The 17989-nt window shown below is 44.3% G+C and overlaps 1 protein-coding gene and 1 long non-coding RNA gene across 2 annotated transcripts; both read right to left on the bottom strand.

The window, feature by feature from the left end:
* Positions 1-433: 433 nt before the first annotated feature.
* LOC307072603 (germinal-center associated nuclear protein-like) lies at positions 434-7135 on the bottom strand. The gene is made up of 9 exons (XM_079731975.1): positions 7062-7135; positions 6404-6456; positions 4275-4372; positions 3549-3939; positions 2751-3056; positions 2456-2585; positions 1989-2180; positions 1646-1796; positions 434-1031 (listed from the first exon to the last, which is right to left on the bottom strand). The coding sequence occupies exons 3-9, from the start codon at positions 4365-4367 to the stop codon at positions 855-857; spliced, it is 1440 nt and encodes a 479-aa protein (XP_079588101.1). The 5' UTR covers positions 4368-4372; positions 6404-6456; positions 7062-7135; the 3' UTR covers positions 434-854.
* Positions 7136-15144: 8009 nt separating this feature from the next.
* LOC307072608 lies at positions 15145-16579 on the bottom strand. The gene is made up of 3 exons (XR_013811682.1): positions 16521-16579; positions 16197-16237; positions 15145-15731 (listed from the first exon to the last, which is right to left on the bottom strand). It is a non-coding gene; the product is annotated as an uncharacterized lncRNA (long non-coding RNA).
* Between the last annotated feature and the right edge of the window lie 1410 nt (positions 16580-17989).

Genomic DNA, 17989 nt, shown 5'->3' with positions numbered 1-17989 from the left:
CACCTGGTTGAGTCGGCCCCTACGATAGAACTGAATGCGTAATGTAGTTTTTTTAGTAGAGTAAATCATTGCATGGATATTATTTAGGACTACGTTTCCCTCTTCGCATTGCAGTGCCTTCCGATTTTGTAGTCAGTGGAAAGATATGAGCAGAGGCTTAGCTAGCCAATCACGAACCTGCTGGGCGGGGAAAGGGGTGGGTCTTTCTGATAACCCTCCAATAATCGGCTTCGAAAAGCTATCCAGAAAATAACCTCGGACCATGGCGTTTCATCACTGTGAAGAAGTGCACTAGCGATATCAACTTTCTCCAAGATGAGCGAACTCAATTAAATAAAAAATCAAATACACTTGCATAAAAAATACGGTATTTATTATGACAAGTACATGCTTAAAAATAGCACACTTAAGTTCTTATTTCCTTCTAATTTGATACATCCAAGTCCAGAAAAACGTGAAAGACACAAAATCATATCCATACGTCGATAAAACATCTCTCAGAAAAGCATATTCTCATTTTATAGACAACGCTATGCAGTAAGCAGAAAGACAAAAAATCATATATACACAAACAAAAACATTCAAAAGGTTTTATTAATTGTACAGAAATTAAAAATGGGAAGGAAAATACAGGCTATTGGTGGATATGTCTTCCTTCCATCAGACTATTAAGCTATTTTAAAACAAATTAAAACACACCTGGCATCTTAAGAGGAAAGAAAAACGACAACTGACATTTCCAAGAGCCCTTCTACATTCTTGACAGGCTTCCCTTCCACTCCACTGAGGGCAGTTGGTGGTGGCAGAACACTAGCTGCTGGGTCACATGACATGAGGCAGTTTGGGTCATGTGATCAGTCGTCCACGATGCCCAGCATGCCGTCAAGCCTCAGCCTGCAGGCCAGCTCCTCCTCCTGGCTCCCTAGGATCTGGCGCTGGATGTCCCGGAGCCTCTGCGCCATGGTTACCGGGGAGGAACCGGTCTGGCCCGGTCCGTCGTCAAAAGTACAGTCCTCCGAGGACTTTTCTTTCTAAAAAGATATACAACAGATGCTGGTCACTATGACAATCACAATGATAAACTGTACAAATAACTTTTTATTTATTTGTAGGCTTTTTAGTGACTTTTCTTTTATCAAAAGCAACTTACAGTTAATCCAACATTTGCTTACATACATGTCCTACAGGAGCAGTTAGGGGTTAAGGGCATTGTTGCTCTTGCTACAGGTAGACTATGGACATTGGGGTTTGAACCCAGGACCTCTCGGCGAGGAGTCAAACATCCTAACACTAGACTAAAGTGTTTTTCAACCTGTAGTATGCGTACCATTACTGTAGGTGGTATGGGGATTTTATTATGGAATAGACACATTTAACTATTAATACATTTTTAGGTTTTATGTTAATTGTGTTTCTGAATGAAAACATGGCAGCCTGTTTGCGTTTTCCTTCAAATGTTCCCCAAGTTACCATGTGTATTTATTTAAAAAGTGTATTTACCTACTTTTTACCGTTTGCATACGAGTTGGTACGCAAAATGCCTTGATGATGACTTGGTTTTGGAACCACTTCACCTGACTATCTCAACCCCATTAACTTGAGTTATTATTCAAATCACATTAAGATAAATGTAGGACCATCATACTTTTGTGAGTGGGGCTCTCGATGATCTGGCCTTGCTCGAGGGCACGGCGGGCGGGGATGCGGAGAGCAGCGTGGAGGAGGGTATGAACAGAGGCATGGACAGGCTCTCCGGGGGGTCGGAGGTCAACCAGCGCTTCAGCTGCTCAATGCTCCTGCAGACAGACAGACAGACAGACAGACAGACAGAAAGACAGACAGACAGACAGACAGACAGAAAGGAGAGAGACAGACAGACAGATGCAGAGAAACAAAGAAATATTTAGATTTACAATGAAAAGTTTGTCTTGACTCAAGATAGTAGTCATACAGAGGCCTAAATGGTAGGGTAGATGTAGGGTCCATACCTCTGGCTGTGGGCCTTCTCCTCCTCCAGGCCGCGGAGCACCAGTCCAGGCAGCAGCTCCTGGGCTGAGGAGGTGTGGGTGATGTCCAGGCTGGGGGTGGAGGAGAGGGCTGGCTGGGGCGCTGCCAGGCAGTCAAACAGCCTTTGTCTCAGGGACAGAGAGCTAGGGGCCCCCTCGCTGGCATCGCAGCCTCTGGTGGAAGGGAGAGGTGAAAACCAAACTGAAATATTAAAATACGCTTGGCTAATCGGCGACCAAAATGTAGCCGATAATGTACGTCAGCCCAATGCTTTCAGAATATCATAGGAGAGCCACCAAGCAGATTATTTAACTATAAAAAAAACGAAAAGACAGAAAGTAGATGTGGTGCCTTTTGTAAAGTGTGTCCCCAGAAAGGTTGAAATAATCCAAACGCCGACCTAGAGAAATAAGCGTGGATAATGGGGTTGAACACATGCTCCTCTCACCCTTCTGTATGCAGCCGTTTCTGCCGGTGTGTGAGTCGGACCGCCTGGCTCCACTCCTCAGGGGGATCGAAGTGCTTCAGGGACTCTGTGAGGAAGTACACCAGCACCTCCCCGTCCTCCGTCACCGCATCTGATCACACGCAAAACAAAAAACACACCCAGAAGATAACATGAGAACGTGCGGCACTACATCAGTGAATAGAGCCCCATGATCTCAATGGAGTGCTTTCTTCTTAGGTCAACACATTCAGCGGATAGGGGTCGGACATTAGGGCTCAGACCAGGGGGATCGTACCCTGGCAGAGGGGCAGGTCGGGGCTGGGCCAGTCCTTCAGCCTGTGGTCGATGCACAGCACCAGCAGGTGGTCCCAGGGCACCTGGCTGTAGCCGGGCCCGTGGCGGTCGTCCCGCCCCCCCCAGGACACGCGACGGGGCGACGAGCGGCGGTGGCGGTGGGCGGCGGGGCCCGGGTGGTAGTGCTGCTGGCGGACCCTCTCTAGGAGGTTTTCCAGCCGGGACCCGAGGAGGGGCCGGCCGTGGGGGGTCCCGGGGATCTGGGAGGCGTAGCGGAGGACGGAGGACTGCAGCTGGGACCAGCCGGCTGTGGAATAAGGAATAAGACCAAGACGTACGTTAATAATCCAAGGTGGGAGGTGTGGGAGATTAATCAAATTTTGAACGCGATTTCGATTTTAGCGTCAAACGATCACAAAATTAACATAATCAGGTTTTTCGATTATTTTGTTTTGTTTTATAGAACAGCTGGATACATATCTGTACATCATTTTAGATTGGAACATTTTCTTTTTGACCATTTTGTGTATTTTCTTAAGGCGAAATTACAAAGTTCTCAGTTGCATAGTTTTCTTTGGGAGAGGCATGATGAATAAGTGCAACATGCTTTCATACTCAAAAATAATCGTTTGAATAATCGTGATTTCAATATTGACCAAAATAAGCGTGATTATGATTTTTTCCATAATCGAGCAGCCCTAGTGGGTGTAACAGAGCAGGACAGTAGTACAAATTGAACGCGTAATGTAATTTCATTGGAATAGATGCTATTTGGTGGAGCCTCTGCTTCAGTGCTCACCGGTAGAGGACGGCATGTCCCAGTCGGGGATGCTCAGGCCCAGCACCGCGCTGCGCAGCCAGGCCAGGTGCTGGGCCGAGTTCCAGCCCAGGTGGGGCACCAGGTGGCGGGAGTCCGGCAGGGAGAACTCCCCCGGGGGCCAGGAGAGGCCCAGCAGCTCCGGGGAGGACACTGCGTCTGCCAGGTGGGCCAGCACGGCGTTGTACAGGCAGACCACCGGCGCCGGGTCCAGGGAGGGCAGGCCGGCTGAGGCCCGCTCCCGGCGCTGGGCCTGCAAGCGGCCACTGAAGTGCTGGCTGAGGCCCGCCTCCACAAACTGGACCAACGTCTGGCAGGAGAGGGGGCGGGGCAGGGGGGCGCGGGCCAGGAGCCAGCGCATGGCCTGGGTCAGCTGGGCAGACGGGGGGTCACAGGGGGTTAGGGTTCAGGCGGGAAACTGTAGGGAAGTGCCCCCCCCCCGAGAGGTGACATGGGTCTTGCATGTCTTATTCATTTAAGTAATTTATTGTCTAACATTCAAGAAAATGGATAATTTACGTTGACTAATTAATAGATAGAGCAAAGACAGTTTTTTTTAATTTAATTATGAATAACTATTGATATGTTTACCTAAAAATGGTTAAAAAAACAGCAAAGACCATAATGCTTTGCAAGGTAAAAGATCTTTCAACTATTCGAGGTAAACCATTGATTGTGCTGTGCCGCATGCAGGTGTGTGAGGGCTACCTGGTGGGAGGCCTGCATGTCGCTGGTGCTCTCCGGGATGTGGTAGAACATGTGTTCAGAGATCAGGCCCTCCTCGACCAGGGTCTGCAGCATCAGAGCTGAGGAAGAGACAACCCACAACAAGGTCAGGAGCCATTTACAGTCATTTATAGACCCAAAGACCTAAAGACCTTCTAATATAGGAAGGCATTTAGTTAGTTCTAGTTAGCATTATACTGATTTAGCTTTACTTGCATGTTCAGTTTTAGCCCTGTAATTTGAGATTTCATGAATGTTTTCATGAATGCTTTATAAATTGAAATAATAATTATTTCATCAAATAAGAAGGACTAAGGATATTTATTTAACCCCAAAAAAAGAATAACAAAAGTGGTGGAAGGACAGCTAGCTCTGACGTATAGAGCACCAACCCGTGGGAAAACACTGTCTGCGCTGCAGACGGCCAAGCCCAGATGGTGCAGTCCGGCCGGCCGCTGTCTGGAGGACCTGGACCCCCCCCCTAACCCCCCACCCAATGTTTGGTTTAATAACAAACACGCAGTGCAGCTAACAAGACACACACACTTTAATGTCATGCTCTTATTTCCCCTCAATAATTATGTTAAATATGTAGGATCAAATGTTAGCTCCATATGTGTGCAGATCACTCCCTATATAAATGAGGATGTATAGAGGGAGAGGCATGTGGTTCAGGAGGTAGAGCAGAAGGCTGGTAACCGGATGGTTGCTAGTTATCTCCGGCTCCCCGGAGCGTGGTGGTGTCCCTGGGCAAGACACCTCACCCTAACTGCTCCCGATGAGCTGGCTGTCGCCCTGCGTGGTTGATTCTGCCGTCGGTGTGTGAATGTGTGCATGAATGGGGGAATGTGAGGCAATGTTGTAAAGCACTTTGAGTGGCCACTGGTTAGAAAAGCGCTATATAAATGCAGTCCAATTACCATTTATACATGCACATCCTTAACATCTGAGAATTGGAGTACAGCTTGGTCAGTGAAACCAATGTTAATTGATTTTCACTTTTTTCACTTACTATACGTGGGTCTTTCTAATGATAGGGTTTACCCATTAAACTGTATGCAGAGTCTTTTATAAGCTCTGATTTATCTTTTGGTCCAATAATGACGACATGTAGCCATTATCAGCTGATGACCCTAAGCCATACATTATAAATCCAGCCGTTTGTCATTTACAGATTTTGCCCCATAGTTCCCCCCTCTCTCCAATTGTCTCATGCACTTTGTCGTGTCAGCCTGTGTGCGTGTGTTTGTGTGCGCGTGTTTGTGTGTTTTTAAGGGGACATCAAGATAATATGTCCCCTTAGAAACCACCCCCCTCGTCAAGATAATAAAGTGCCCAGCACAAATTATTGTTGGATTTGCGCCAAGGGTGGAGCTTTTCTGTCCCCCCCCCCCAACCTTAAGGACTCACACAGGCTCCTCGTCCATCATCCTCATCATCCCCCTTCAATGTGTCAAAAGGCCAAAACATGCACACACATTCACCGTAAATAACCCTTTGCCATCAAATGCCCTTTCTTCTGACAATGTGCCTGAAAATAAAATATGAAGAATTGCGACCTTAGTCAAGGTCACCCCAGCCAGGATGAGAAATTCTTCTTAAGATAAGTGGAAGAAGCTAAATATCCACTCTCATCTGGGGGACAGTGTATGCATGATACGTACAAACATAAGTACTAGAGAACACACATTTAACATTTACAGCACATTTCAGGCTCTGTGTCTTTGTATCAGAGCTATAGTTCTGCAGGGTTTTGCAGACCAAGACGCCTATTCAAATTCCGCTCAGTCTGACAGTGAAGAGTTAGAAGAAAAAAATATATAGGAGAGTGTCAGCAACATGCTCCATAAACTGTCATCCCGTTTCAACCAATCGTTGCCGACCTCACAACTGGAGGGTAATAAACAACCAGTGGGAAAAGACATCCAGTACTTTGCTGACACCCTCAGGCAAAAAAAGTTGTTACATGTAAAATAAAGCATGAGTGTGAGCATGTTTTGGGTGTGAGCGATTCATAACCTGGACCTTCATAAGGTCCAGGTTATGAATCAAATTTTAAAGTATAAAAATATATGGTACAATTTGAGCAGCATATAATACAAAATACTCACCCCACCCATGGTTATCCCATCAAAAAGAGCAATATATGGTTTCTTATACATTCCTGAGAAATAGAAAACACACTTAGCACACAGGATAATATAACAGACTTGAAGCTGATTCATTTTATTCCGGGTAATATCTAGCCTAAAAAGTTGTTTTTACACCAGATGCTTAATGAATAAAATATGCAAAATTGACGAAATTGTAGCATTTTCCAATAATAATTGCACCAGCAAGAATGACAAAATGACCTTTTTACCAAAATATCCTATATTCAAAGGATTCAATTATAATGGCATTTTCTTTTAAATCCAAGATATAATACTGTAGCAAATGGCTGCTCGCAAAAGGGATTATGATGATCATTCTTTAATGCATCCATATTTAGGAGATGTTTTTGAGGTTCAACACGAATACGACATAACTAATAGTTGGCTATCCCTCTCTTGAAGAAAGTTGGTATCCAAAACAAAACTGTTACGATACAGCTGCACACCTTCTTGTTATCAAGAGAAAGCTATATTTATGTCCTACATTGCAAGTTGGCATTGTACAGTCCCATTCAGCTCCATGATGTGTAATTATGTTAATGACGTGGGAAAACAACAGGTATTTGCGTTCAATGTAAAAGGACCTTTAGTATGTTCATAAGCAGGTGTCGGTTACCTATAGTGTTGTTCAGAACATACTCCTCATGGACGAAATCCTGTGCTAGAGGGTCTCCTGACTTTCCTGCTTCCGTGACCCCTGCAAAATGAAATAATAAGTTAGGAACGTAATGCGAGATCGATTTCAGAAATCCATGGCATGCGAGTAACACGAAATTAGTTCTGACACTAATCCAAAACGATTTACAGTGCAATTCAGAGACATGTCATTTATGTGAAGTAGGGTTGAGAGGTATCTGGCTTTAAGTCAGCTACCAATTAGGATACAGCCATTGGGGATCGAACCCAGTGCACTGTTGGCTGGTAGTCTCTGATAACACCACCTCAGATAATATAAGGAGAAGGACATTACATCTGAGGTGGTTGACTGATGAATATATCTTGTATCAGTCTGTAATAAAACCAAAACATGTAATTAGACTATCCAATAGATTAGGATGGGTGCTGTGTGCGCGTGTGTGTGCATGTGCGTGTGTGTGACCTATGATGTCTCCGCCGGCGCAGAAGGCCCTTTCTCCGGCTCCTTTGATGATGACAATGTCCGTCTGCTCATCTGTCTCCCATTCCTACAACAACAGACAACAGTACTCATACTTCAGATTGAACTACAACACAGAAGACACACGTCAACATAGAAATCGTACAATTTCAATTAAATTCAAAGAACTTTATTTTTCCCGTGAGGGAACAATAAAGTTGTGCCTGACCTCCTTTGTGGTCAGGCACATGCAAACAAGATATACTTTAACAATAAATAGTTAGCCATCGTGTACGAGAATAAATAAATTCTTAAAAGCTAAAAAAGACCCTGTGGGTAGGGGTGGAGGTGTGGGTAGGGAGAATAGATTGTGAGTTGGTGGAAGGTGAATAGGTTGAAGTCTGAAGTGATGGGTTGGGTTGGGCGGTACGAGGGGGCTTACTGTTTATTCAACAGCCTGATGGATGCTGGAACAAAGGTGGACATGGCTCGTTTGGTTCTTAGGGGCAGGGAACGGGGTCTGCTTCCTGAAGGTAGCTGATGGTACTGGTTGTTAAGGTTATGGGTGGGGTCTGATATGATCCGTCTACTTTTCCTGATGGCCTGTTTTTCATACATGGCTGTGAGAGTGGTCTGTGGCTGTCCTATGATCTTCCCACTTATCTTTATGATCCTGTTACGGGGACATTTGTTCACCTCACTCAGGGAACGAAACCATGGCAGGATGCTGAAGGTGAGGGTGGATTGAATGATGCAGTTGTAAAATGACTGGAGTATTGACTTGTCGACTTGCAGCCGTCGTAGCTTCCGGAGAAAGTACAGGTGTTGTTGACATTTCTTGAAGATGCGGTCTGTATTACTTTTGAAGGTGAGCTTGAGGTCAATGATGGGACCGAGGTATTTGTACTCTTCCAGTCTCTCGATTATCCGGCCATCTAACTGAAGAGCAAGGGGGCTGGTGGAGGAGCGCCTGAAATCTATGACCATCTCTTTGGTTTTTGAGATGTTCACTGTGAGATTGTTATACCTGCACCAGAGAGAGAAGTCGTCCACCACAGACTGCAGTTGCTGCAATGAGTTGGTGGTATCCACGATGACTGTGTCGTCAGAGTATTTAATATATACCATGTCAGGATTTGTTGGCTTAGAGGGTCAAGAGGACTGGGGAGATCACAGAGCCTTGAGGACATCCTGTGGAGATGGTTCTGACTGAGCTGCAGTGTAGGCCTGCACGATTCGGGGAAAAATATGAATCATGATTTTTTAGCTTAGAATTGATATCACGTTGCTCTGCCACAATTTTTTTCTCACGACAAAAAAAAAATGGCATTACCAAACTTTTTGGCACCTCTAGCACATTGCGTTTCAGTTGGCCCTTTATAACTGATTAAAGTGCAGTATCAAAAACGGATTGATTTATTTTGTACATATAGCAGCACATTGTCTTTAATTACATTTAGGGCATTTAGCAGACGCTTTTATCCACAGCGACTTACAATAAGTGCATTTGTTACAATAAGTACATTTGTCATAAGAAGTGAAACAATATATCGCTGTCGATACAGTAAAGATGTTCATAGAACCAAGTGCAAGTATTACAATCGCTAGGCTAACCCATTCCCTGTGTAAAGCAACGATAGCAGCTACTGTAGATGCTACACATCGGTAGGGAGTTCGTTCCACCACTGAGGTCCCAAAACAGAGAAAAGTTGTGACTTCGCTGATCGACCTTTGCTTGCTCTTAGCGATGGCGGTACCAGACGTCCAGCTGAGGTAGTTGAGCGGAGGGATCGAGCTGGGGAGTGTGGCTTTACTAATGCTTGGAGGTAGGCAGGGGCAGTTCCATCGACTGCCTTGTATGCCAGTACCATCATCTTGAATCTGATGCGAGCTATTACAGGGAGCCAGTGGAGGTCTCGGAAGAGGGGGGCCACATGTGAGAACTTTGGTAGGTTGAACACGAGGCGTGCTGCCGCATTCTCGATGCGCTGCAAGGGTTTAATCGCAGAGGCAGGGAGTCCAGCCAGGAGCGAGTTGCAGTAGTCGAGTCGGGAGATGACCAGTGATTGGACTAGAAGCTGAGCTGCTTGCCTTGTGAGGAAGGGCCGGATCCTGCGGATGTTGTAAAGTGCAAATCTGCAGGATCGGGCCACCGCAGTGATGTTTGCGGTGCAGCATAACTGATTGTCCAACACTACACCAAGGTTTTGGGCAGTTGGAGAAGGAGATACAGTGATGTTCTCAACAGTGACCAGTAAGTCCATGTGTGGGCAATCTTTCCCTGGTATTAGGAGGAGCTCAGTCTTGTTGAGGTTAAGCCTCAGGTGATGGGCAGTTGTCCAGGTGCTGACTTCTGCCAGACATTCAGATATGCGTGTTGCAATCAGGGCTTTGTCAGATGAGGGAAAGGAGAGAAATAGCTAAGTGCCGTCAGCATAGCAGTGATAGGAAAAGCCGTGGGATGTAATTACAGAGCCCAGAGATCTGGTGTAGAGGGAGAACAGAAGAGGCCCCAGTACAGAGCCTTGAGGAACACCTGTATCAAGCGTGCAAGGTTTGGACAAGGAGCCATTCCATGTTACCTGATAAGTGCAATTCATCAGGTAGGATGTGAACCAGGAAAGGGCAGGTTCAGCTATGCCAAGTTCGGCGAGAGTGCCGAGGAGGATCTGGTGGTTCACAGTGTCAAATGCTGCAGACAGGTCAAGGAGATGAGAACCGATGAGAGGGACGAGGCTCTGGCCGCACGGAGGGACTCAGTCATCGCGAGGAGAGCCGTCTCACTGGAGTGTGCTTTTTTCAAGCCTGACTGGTGAGGGTCAAGCAGGTTGTTAGATGAGAGATAGGAGGACAGTTGGTTAGCGACGGCACGTTCCAATGTTTTAGAGAGGAATGAAAGAAGAGATACCGGTCTGTAATTCTGGATGTCAGTGGTATCAAGGGTTGGTTTTTTGAGGAGGCTTTATTCTGGCAGTCTTGAAAGACGTTGGAACAATGCCAGACGTGAGGGAGGAGTTAATAAGTGCGGTGAGAAATGGCAGGATGTCGTTTGACACAGCCTGGAGGAGGGAGGAAGGGATAGTGTCCAGGGGGCAGGTGGTGGCATGGTTAGATGTTATAATTCTGTTGACCTCGTCTGAGGTGAGAGGGATGAATTGGGTAAAGGCAGAGGTGGGGGTGGAGGGAGGGAGGATGGTGGCAGTGATAAAAGAGGAGCTAATGTCCTTTACTTTCTGGGTAAAGTAGGTAACAAAGTCATCAGCAGTGAGGCAGGAAGGAGGAGGAGGGGAGGGAGGGTTGAGGAGGGAAGAGAACAAGGAAAACAGTTTCCTGGGGTTTGAGGCGGAGGAGTTAATTTTGGTCCGGTAGAAGGCAGATTTGGCTGTTGACACAGTGGAGGTGAAATCAGAGAGAAGAGATAGTGAGATAGATCATTAGGACAGTCTGATCTCTTCCATTTCCTCTCAGCTGCCCGCAACTCTGCTCTATGGGTCCGCAGAGATTCAGACAGCCAAGGAGGGGGGGTGAAGATCGCGCCGGTCTAGAGTGGAAGGGACAGAGGGAGTCCAAAGAGGAGGAGAGGGAGGATAGCAGAGTGTCAGAGGATTCCTCTGTGGATATTTGAGAGAATTGTTCAATAGAAGGTAGTGAAGACAGAACAGTTGAGGCAAACGTAGAGGAAGAGAGAGTTTTGAGGTTGCGGCGGGTGGTGACAATGTGGGGACTAGAGAGGAGGGGGGAGAGGACTTTAAGGGAAGAGAAAAAGCAACAAAGTGATGGTCAGATACGGGGAGTGGGGTAACAGAGAGAGCAGAGGTGCCACAGGACCTTTTGAATATCAGGTCAAGCTGGTTCCCTGCTCTGTGTGTGGGAGGAGAAGGGGATAGTGTTAAGTCAAAGGTGGCAAAAAAGTTGGTTAATTCAGGTGAGTGCAACTTCTCTGGCAGGATGTTAAAGTCGCCAAGTATAACGAGTGGTGTGCCATTTTCAGAAAAGCAGCTGAGAAGGGCATCCATTTCGTCATAGAAGTCACGAAGGGGACCAGGGGGATGGTAGATTACCACAATGAAGAGCTTGATAGGAAGGGTGACAGTGACAGCGTGGAGTTCAAATGCAGATCTGGCCAAGTGTTCTAGTGGAAGGACCTGATAGGACCACATCGGAGAGATGAGGAGTCCGGTCCCTCCTCCTCGCCCCGAAGGTCTAGGGGTGTGTGAGAATGAGTAAACAGTGGAAAGGGCAGCAGGAGTGGCAGAGTTCTCTGGAGTGATCCAGCTCTCTTGTCAGGGCCAGGAAATGGAGGGTATTGAGGGACGCGTAGGCCGAAATAGAGTCTGCCTTTTTGACCGCTGACTGGCAATTCCAGAGTCCTCCCATCACTTCAAGGTCAGTGGTGGCGAGGGTGGGTAAATGGCATAGATTGGATGGGTTACGACGCCGAGCAGAGGATCTATTGTGGCGTCGTCTATGAGTACAGAGATTCTAACGATAATTGAAGTACGACACATAACTACAGTACAGTGCCTCTAAGGTCTTCCTCGAGGGACTCCCACAGATAGACTCCCTTAGTCTTTGTTTCCCGGGACTCCCACAGAGAGACTCCCTTAGTCTTTGTTTCCCGGGACTCCCACAGAGAGACTCCCTTAGTCTTTGTTTCCCGGGTCCTTCGTTTACTGGGTCCTGACGCTAAAGCTGACGCTACTAACACTTAGCCTTTAAATGCACATGGTAGCTCAGGCAGCCTTAGCTCCGCCCAGTCAATCAAGCCTATTGTTCACACCTTGTGACCGAAACTAGACTCAACGACCTTACTATCAACAACAACACAGCAAAAACCAACACTGCAGAAACTAGGGTTAAAGTTAGTACAACCAATTGCAATGCCAAACACTATAATTCTTAGCTTCAAGACTCACCACAGCTAGCTATGAGACGACCTTCTTAAAGACAAAATGTGATGTAACTGAGTTTGTCAGCTTCCTAACTTTGCTAAATAGGCAGCCTTAGCTCCGCCCAGTCAATCAAGCCTATTGTTCACACCTTGTGACCGAAACTAGACTCAACAACCTTACTATCACTACTACTACTGTCTTTGAAGGTATAGTGTTTTCTTCACAAAATGTGATGTATTCTGTAGCTACATCTGTGGCTTCCTCCAGACTGTCAGCTTGAGTGAAAACCTGCCAAGATTCAGTACATGAGCTGTTCCATTGCTTTACCGTTTTCTTTCACACACCCTCCCGTTGTAACTGGGTTTTGTAGGCAGGTATAAGGTGTATTACATTGTGATCAGCAGTGCTCAATGATGGTTTTTGCCTTGCTTTGTAGGTGTTTTTCACATTACCACAACAAAGATCAAGAGTATTTTTGCCCCTGGTGGCACATTTAACATACTGCTGGAATGTTGGTACTGATTTAGTCAGTCTGCAGGAATTAAAATCCCCCATAATAAATACAGATGAATCTGGATTATCTGTTTCTATGCGCTGAGCGTAGTTTGTGATTATCTCTCGCTGCGTGTGCGTCATTGCCAGAGGGTGGGACATAAACAGCTATCACTGTCACTTGGCCAAACTCTCGGGGGAGGCATCTCGGTCTAAAAGACACACATAATAGTTCCACGTCTGGTGTGCAGCATGTTTCTCTGATGCTGGCCGATCTACTCCATGCTTTATTTCCATATACACACAGACCACAGGGGTGGCTATAACAAACACACCATGGCCAGATTACTATTATTGTGCAGTACAATAATTAATTCAAACATGTTCATCAGCGCTTGTGCAGAAAGCTTGTTTCAACAGCTCTGGATACAGACGCACATTATGTACTGCAGGATTTGAACTTTGACTTCTATATACCTTGAGCTGGGGGTAGAGCAGGCGGGTCATGGTCAGGTTGAGGGCATTCAGGGCCTTGGGTCGGTTCAGGGTGATCACTCCCGCACGGCCCACCTTCTCCAGCAGAACCTCTGGGGCCGAAGCACTCGACATCTGCTCCATAATAGAGTCCACACAGCAAAGGTTAAATTATATGGAGGAGAGATCAGAGAATGACTGCATTTAAATCTGATGGGAAGGTAAAACTTAAGTAGATACAAACATTTCTCATTTGCCCATTTCAAAAATTACAGTAAAACGTCAATTGCTCATTTTACAACACTGCTGAACATTGCATTTAAATTATTCTAAATAAAAGTAAAAGAAATTAAGTAACCTTGTGGCTTTTCTTGTGTTATAAAGCACTAACACTCAATTACCTCCCTCACAAGCACCCTTGCCTTGATTACTCAATCACTGGAGAAAGAGCAAAAAAAAAAAGGTACACTTACCATGTGTGCTTGTAATCTTTGTAGTCCACAGATGGACCTCAATCTAAAGAAATACATGATAAAAATAACTATCTGGAGAACATAAAGCCAAATTATCTTAATGTATAGAATTGTATAATTGTGAGTATTATATTTCTTGGCAGCAATAGAAATGACTGAGAAGAAGCATTGTTGCATTGAGTCAAGTCATCAATAGCACTCCAATAATGTGTTACATAGCTGTATGTTTAGTGAAACGTCTATTATAAGATTATTACTACTAACAATTTACAGTCCCTATCAACCTTCAAAAAGAGAGACCACCTATCTCATTTTAAACTTCATGTAGCCTTGAAGCTTAGCTTAGCATTGGCATGCATAGAAGAGAAATGCATGAAAAACGTTCGATACCAAGTGAAACTAAACATAACTGTAAGCGGTATACATGATTGGTTGCATCATGCTTGTATTCGAATTTATGACTTGATTACTTGTTGTTCTGCTGTCTCGCAGATACAGTCACTTCCTGAAACACTCGCTTCTGATTGGCTATTGCAAACATCAACGATGAGGGGCGTGTGAACAATCGAGCAAATAAGAATCGAGCCTGGAGTACGGCCATGTGCACACTGCCATCTATCGAAGAGAGGAGGGACTTCTTACATTATTGTCTTCCTAGTTTAAACTAACCTGTTACAGTTGTTCTCTATATTGTTGGTGTTGTTTTAAGCAAGGACTGGTGTACACCTAAGTATACTTAGGTGTAGGAATAGGAATTTAAACTTTATCTATAGAGAGTAATAATAAAATAACAGAAAGTTGCATTTATATATGGCACCTTAATCCAGAATTGCCAGTTCAAAGTGCTTTACAGAGCTACATTGAAATATGTATAATATAATAAATATATTATACATATTTAATATAATAAATATGAAATATGTCCATATATAATGTCATGATTAACATTCTAGACGACAATTCAGCTTTGAGTGATTAGTATGCAGAGCATTTTTTTTTCTATATCAGATAAAATAATTGGAAACTTTCTTGTCTGGCCTCGAGTAGGCATACACGACTGAGACATCTCTTGCGTAGAAGACAATTCAGTCTTGTTCCATTTGTCACTTGGCTGACCAGTAACTGATACAAATCTATAACTGGACCTGACAAAAGCTGGAGGCTTTGTTGGGTTCTGGCTTGTTTCTCTACAGAACATAGCGATCAGCCATCACAGGAACACCTCCTTTATGGCATTAGTGGCACTCACGCTGTTAAACACTTATAGGTATTGGAGACGGTTTATTTTATGGGTTGGTGTGAACACGTCTGCAAAGACAGCAGCCTTGGTCAATGACACAATCTTCTGCTCGTTCAAATAGACATTACGCTCAGGAGCATACTTCTTCAAAGCCCTCTTGCAGGAACAACTAACGAAGGTATCATGAGATATTAGGTTTCTAAGAGAGACCTTGTCAAATTATATTTATGCAGGAAGATTATGAAGAATAAACATATTCCGGGAATATACACAAGCAGATATTATTGCAATTAGACTTCACCTTGCATATTATGGCCAAACTCTTTTTTTGAACTGGTAATTCTTATTTTATTGTTAAACAACAATGAAATTTTTATTAATAACCCCACACACTAGAAAATCTAATTGCAGTGTCCATGGCCATGACCATGCCCTTGACCATGGTAATGCCCGTGCCCACAAGACCCATGGCACCCATGGTGGCAGCAGGAGGGTTGAGGAAGGCATGGTTGAGGAGGGCATATTATAGGAGGGCATGGTTGAGGAGGGCATGGTTGAGGAGGGCATGGTTGAGGACGGCAGACCGGTCGTGGCTTGCAGCCGAAGGGCCCCTGATTTCCTGTTCACGTACAGGAGAGATGTTAATGCTCTATTCATTTGGTGCAATATGCAAGAATCTTTCAGTCTAAATGAGGTTCCAATAACAAAACACTGCTCGTCACCCTTGCCTTTCCGTACTCTCTCCAAATCCCACCCATCCGCAAAACGTGAGGCTTGCTTGAGATTTAATTTACTCTGCTGCAGAGTTTAACCATATCCCAATGCTGACAATGTTTTTTAGAGGATATTTCAAAGAAAGATTATAGCATTTTTTACTTTTAAGCAGGTTGGTCTCTGTCTAAAACATATTTTAAAAGGGAGACCTGACCAAGAAAGCAGCAATAGCATACAATACATTAAACAAAAAAGTATCTGTAAAGTAAAATACCTGTTGGACAGTAAACAACAGAACACCACAGAAGATAACATGCTTTCATCATCATATTAACATTCTTCAGTGGTATAAATATTAGGTTATTATTACCTTCATCTTGATCCGACATTTCAATATTCGTAGTTCAAATCCTGAAATTTAAAAATACATCAACAGTTGAATAAGTATATAGAAGGCCTAAACAGTATACTTGGTATACAGAGGTTCGAAGTTAAACACTGTCAAAGACCGATAGATAAACATAAAATACTTTCATAAATGCATCACATACATTCACTGCTATCAGTAAATGTAAGGAAGTGAAGACTACATACACATCAATTCATAAAATATATATTGCCTTTCCTTTGTGAACCACATCTTAAGAAAACTAATACAACATTTCAGTAAAAGTCATTTCAGAGATGAACTTACTGTGAGTCAGAATGTAGATCTCAGGAAATACTATCAAATGCTCCCCTTTTATAGTAGCCATCTTGGCTCCTCCTCCCTCCCAAGCACCCTTGCCTTGATTTACAAGCTCTCTTTGGACCCTTTTGTTCCATCACCAAAACAACCAAATCGCATCAAAATCACGTGGCGATTTGGTAGAGCGATAGTTCATTTCAGCAAACAACAACGACAAAGTAAGAGAAATCAACTGAGAAACAGGCAAAGTAATTTCACCCACCACCCTTCTCATACAAAAGATGAATCACACAAGGAGTGGAAACACACTTTAGAGTTTCTGATCCGAGAGAACGAACTGAAGTGAGCCTGAGGCAGGGAGGTGAACACAATGTGTCACCTCTGCGGGCCATAACCTATTTATCATTTCCATCTCACCGTGCAGGGAGTGACATTGAATAGTTTTGTCATCGCCTGTTGAATGAAATCAAAACACACTCCCCTTCAAATGTAAATCAGATAAGATTCCAAAGTTGCTTAAGTTTAATGCATGCACACAAACGCACAATAACAAAATCCCACTCGCGCATATGACAAAAAAACACACAGATGAGTAGAGGAGGGGTCCCTGGCACAATAGGAGAGCTCTTCCTCACTTCCAATCCTTTTTAAGTGGCGAGCACTGAGTCCTCCAGCATCCCATGGCCTAAACATACAATCTGGTAAGGAATACAATATGTGCAACTCTCTGCAGTGAAATGACCACTAACTGCATCATTATGTCACAGTGGAAAAGGATAACAGCGAGTAGAACAAGTCATGGCTCAAATGCCACAAGTTTATATCTGGATTAGGGAAGTGAAAAACAAAACCTAATATTATTATAAGGTATTCACAGTCTATCCTCAGATAGACTGTGAATACCTAATAATAATAATATTGTGAATACACTGTCAATCAGCATGTCCACCCCAATGGATAACAATTATGTATGCTAAACATTTCTGCCTCATGGACACATAATGTCCATCTATGTTTTTTCTGGACAGTCTTTTTTTGGCGCTGAAATCTCATTCAATGACTTCATTTATTTACTCAGTGACGTCACAGTGAGTACTGCTGTGGTCACATCGCTGGAAATTATGGGGAAAACATTTTCCCGACGTCGGAAAGTTCTCGTGAACGACACCTCATGACGCTCTTATGTTTCTACTTCCATTCGGCAACTGGGGCCAGATTTTGATAACAGGGTTGCCCAGTGTGTGACGTATGGTTTACTAGTGACGATCATGAACATGGTAGAACATGAACGTTTTACTCAATATAAAAGAATCAACCATCATATCACATACTTTACTAATGATTGACAGATTGATGTAACCGTCTGTTGGCATCGACTTTGCTCAGTTGTAAACGTTGTGTACTGGTAAAAAAAGCTCTAGATTATGGCAAGTGTTGCCTTCCATACAGTGGCAGTACTGTATGTGCTTCTCATA

This window comes from Pollachius pollachius, assembly GCF_949987615.1.
Source record: "Pollachius pollachius genome assembly, chromosome: 3".
NCBI lineage: Eukaryota > Metazoa > Chordata > Actinopteri > Gadiformes > Gadidae > Pollachius > Pollachius pollachius.
Note: the sequence above shows the minus strand (reverse complement) of the source record. Positions and strands in the feature narration are given on the sequence as shown.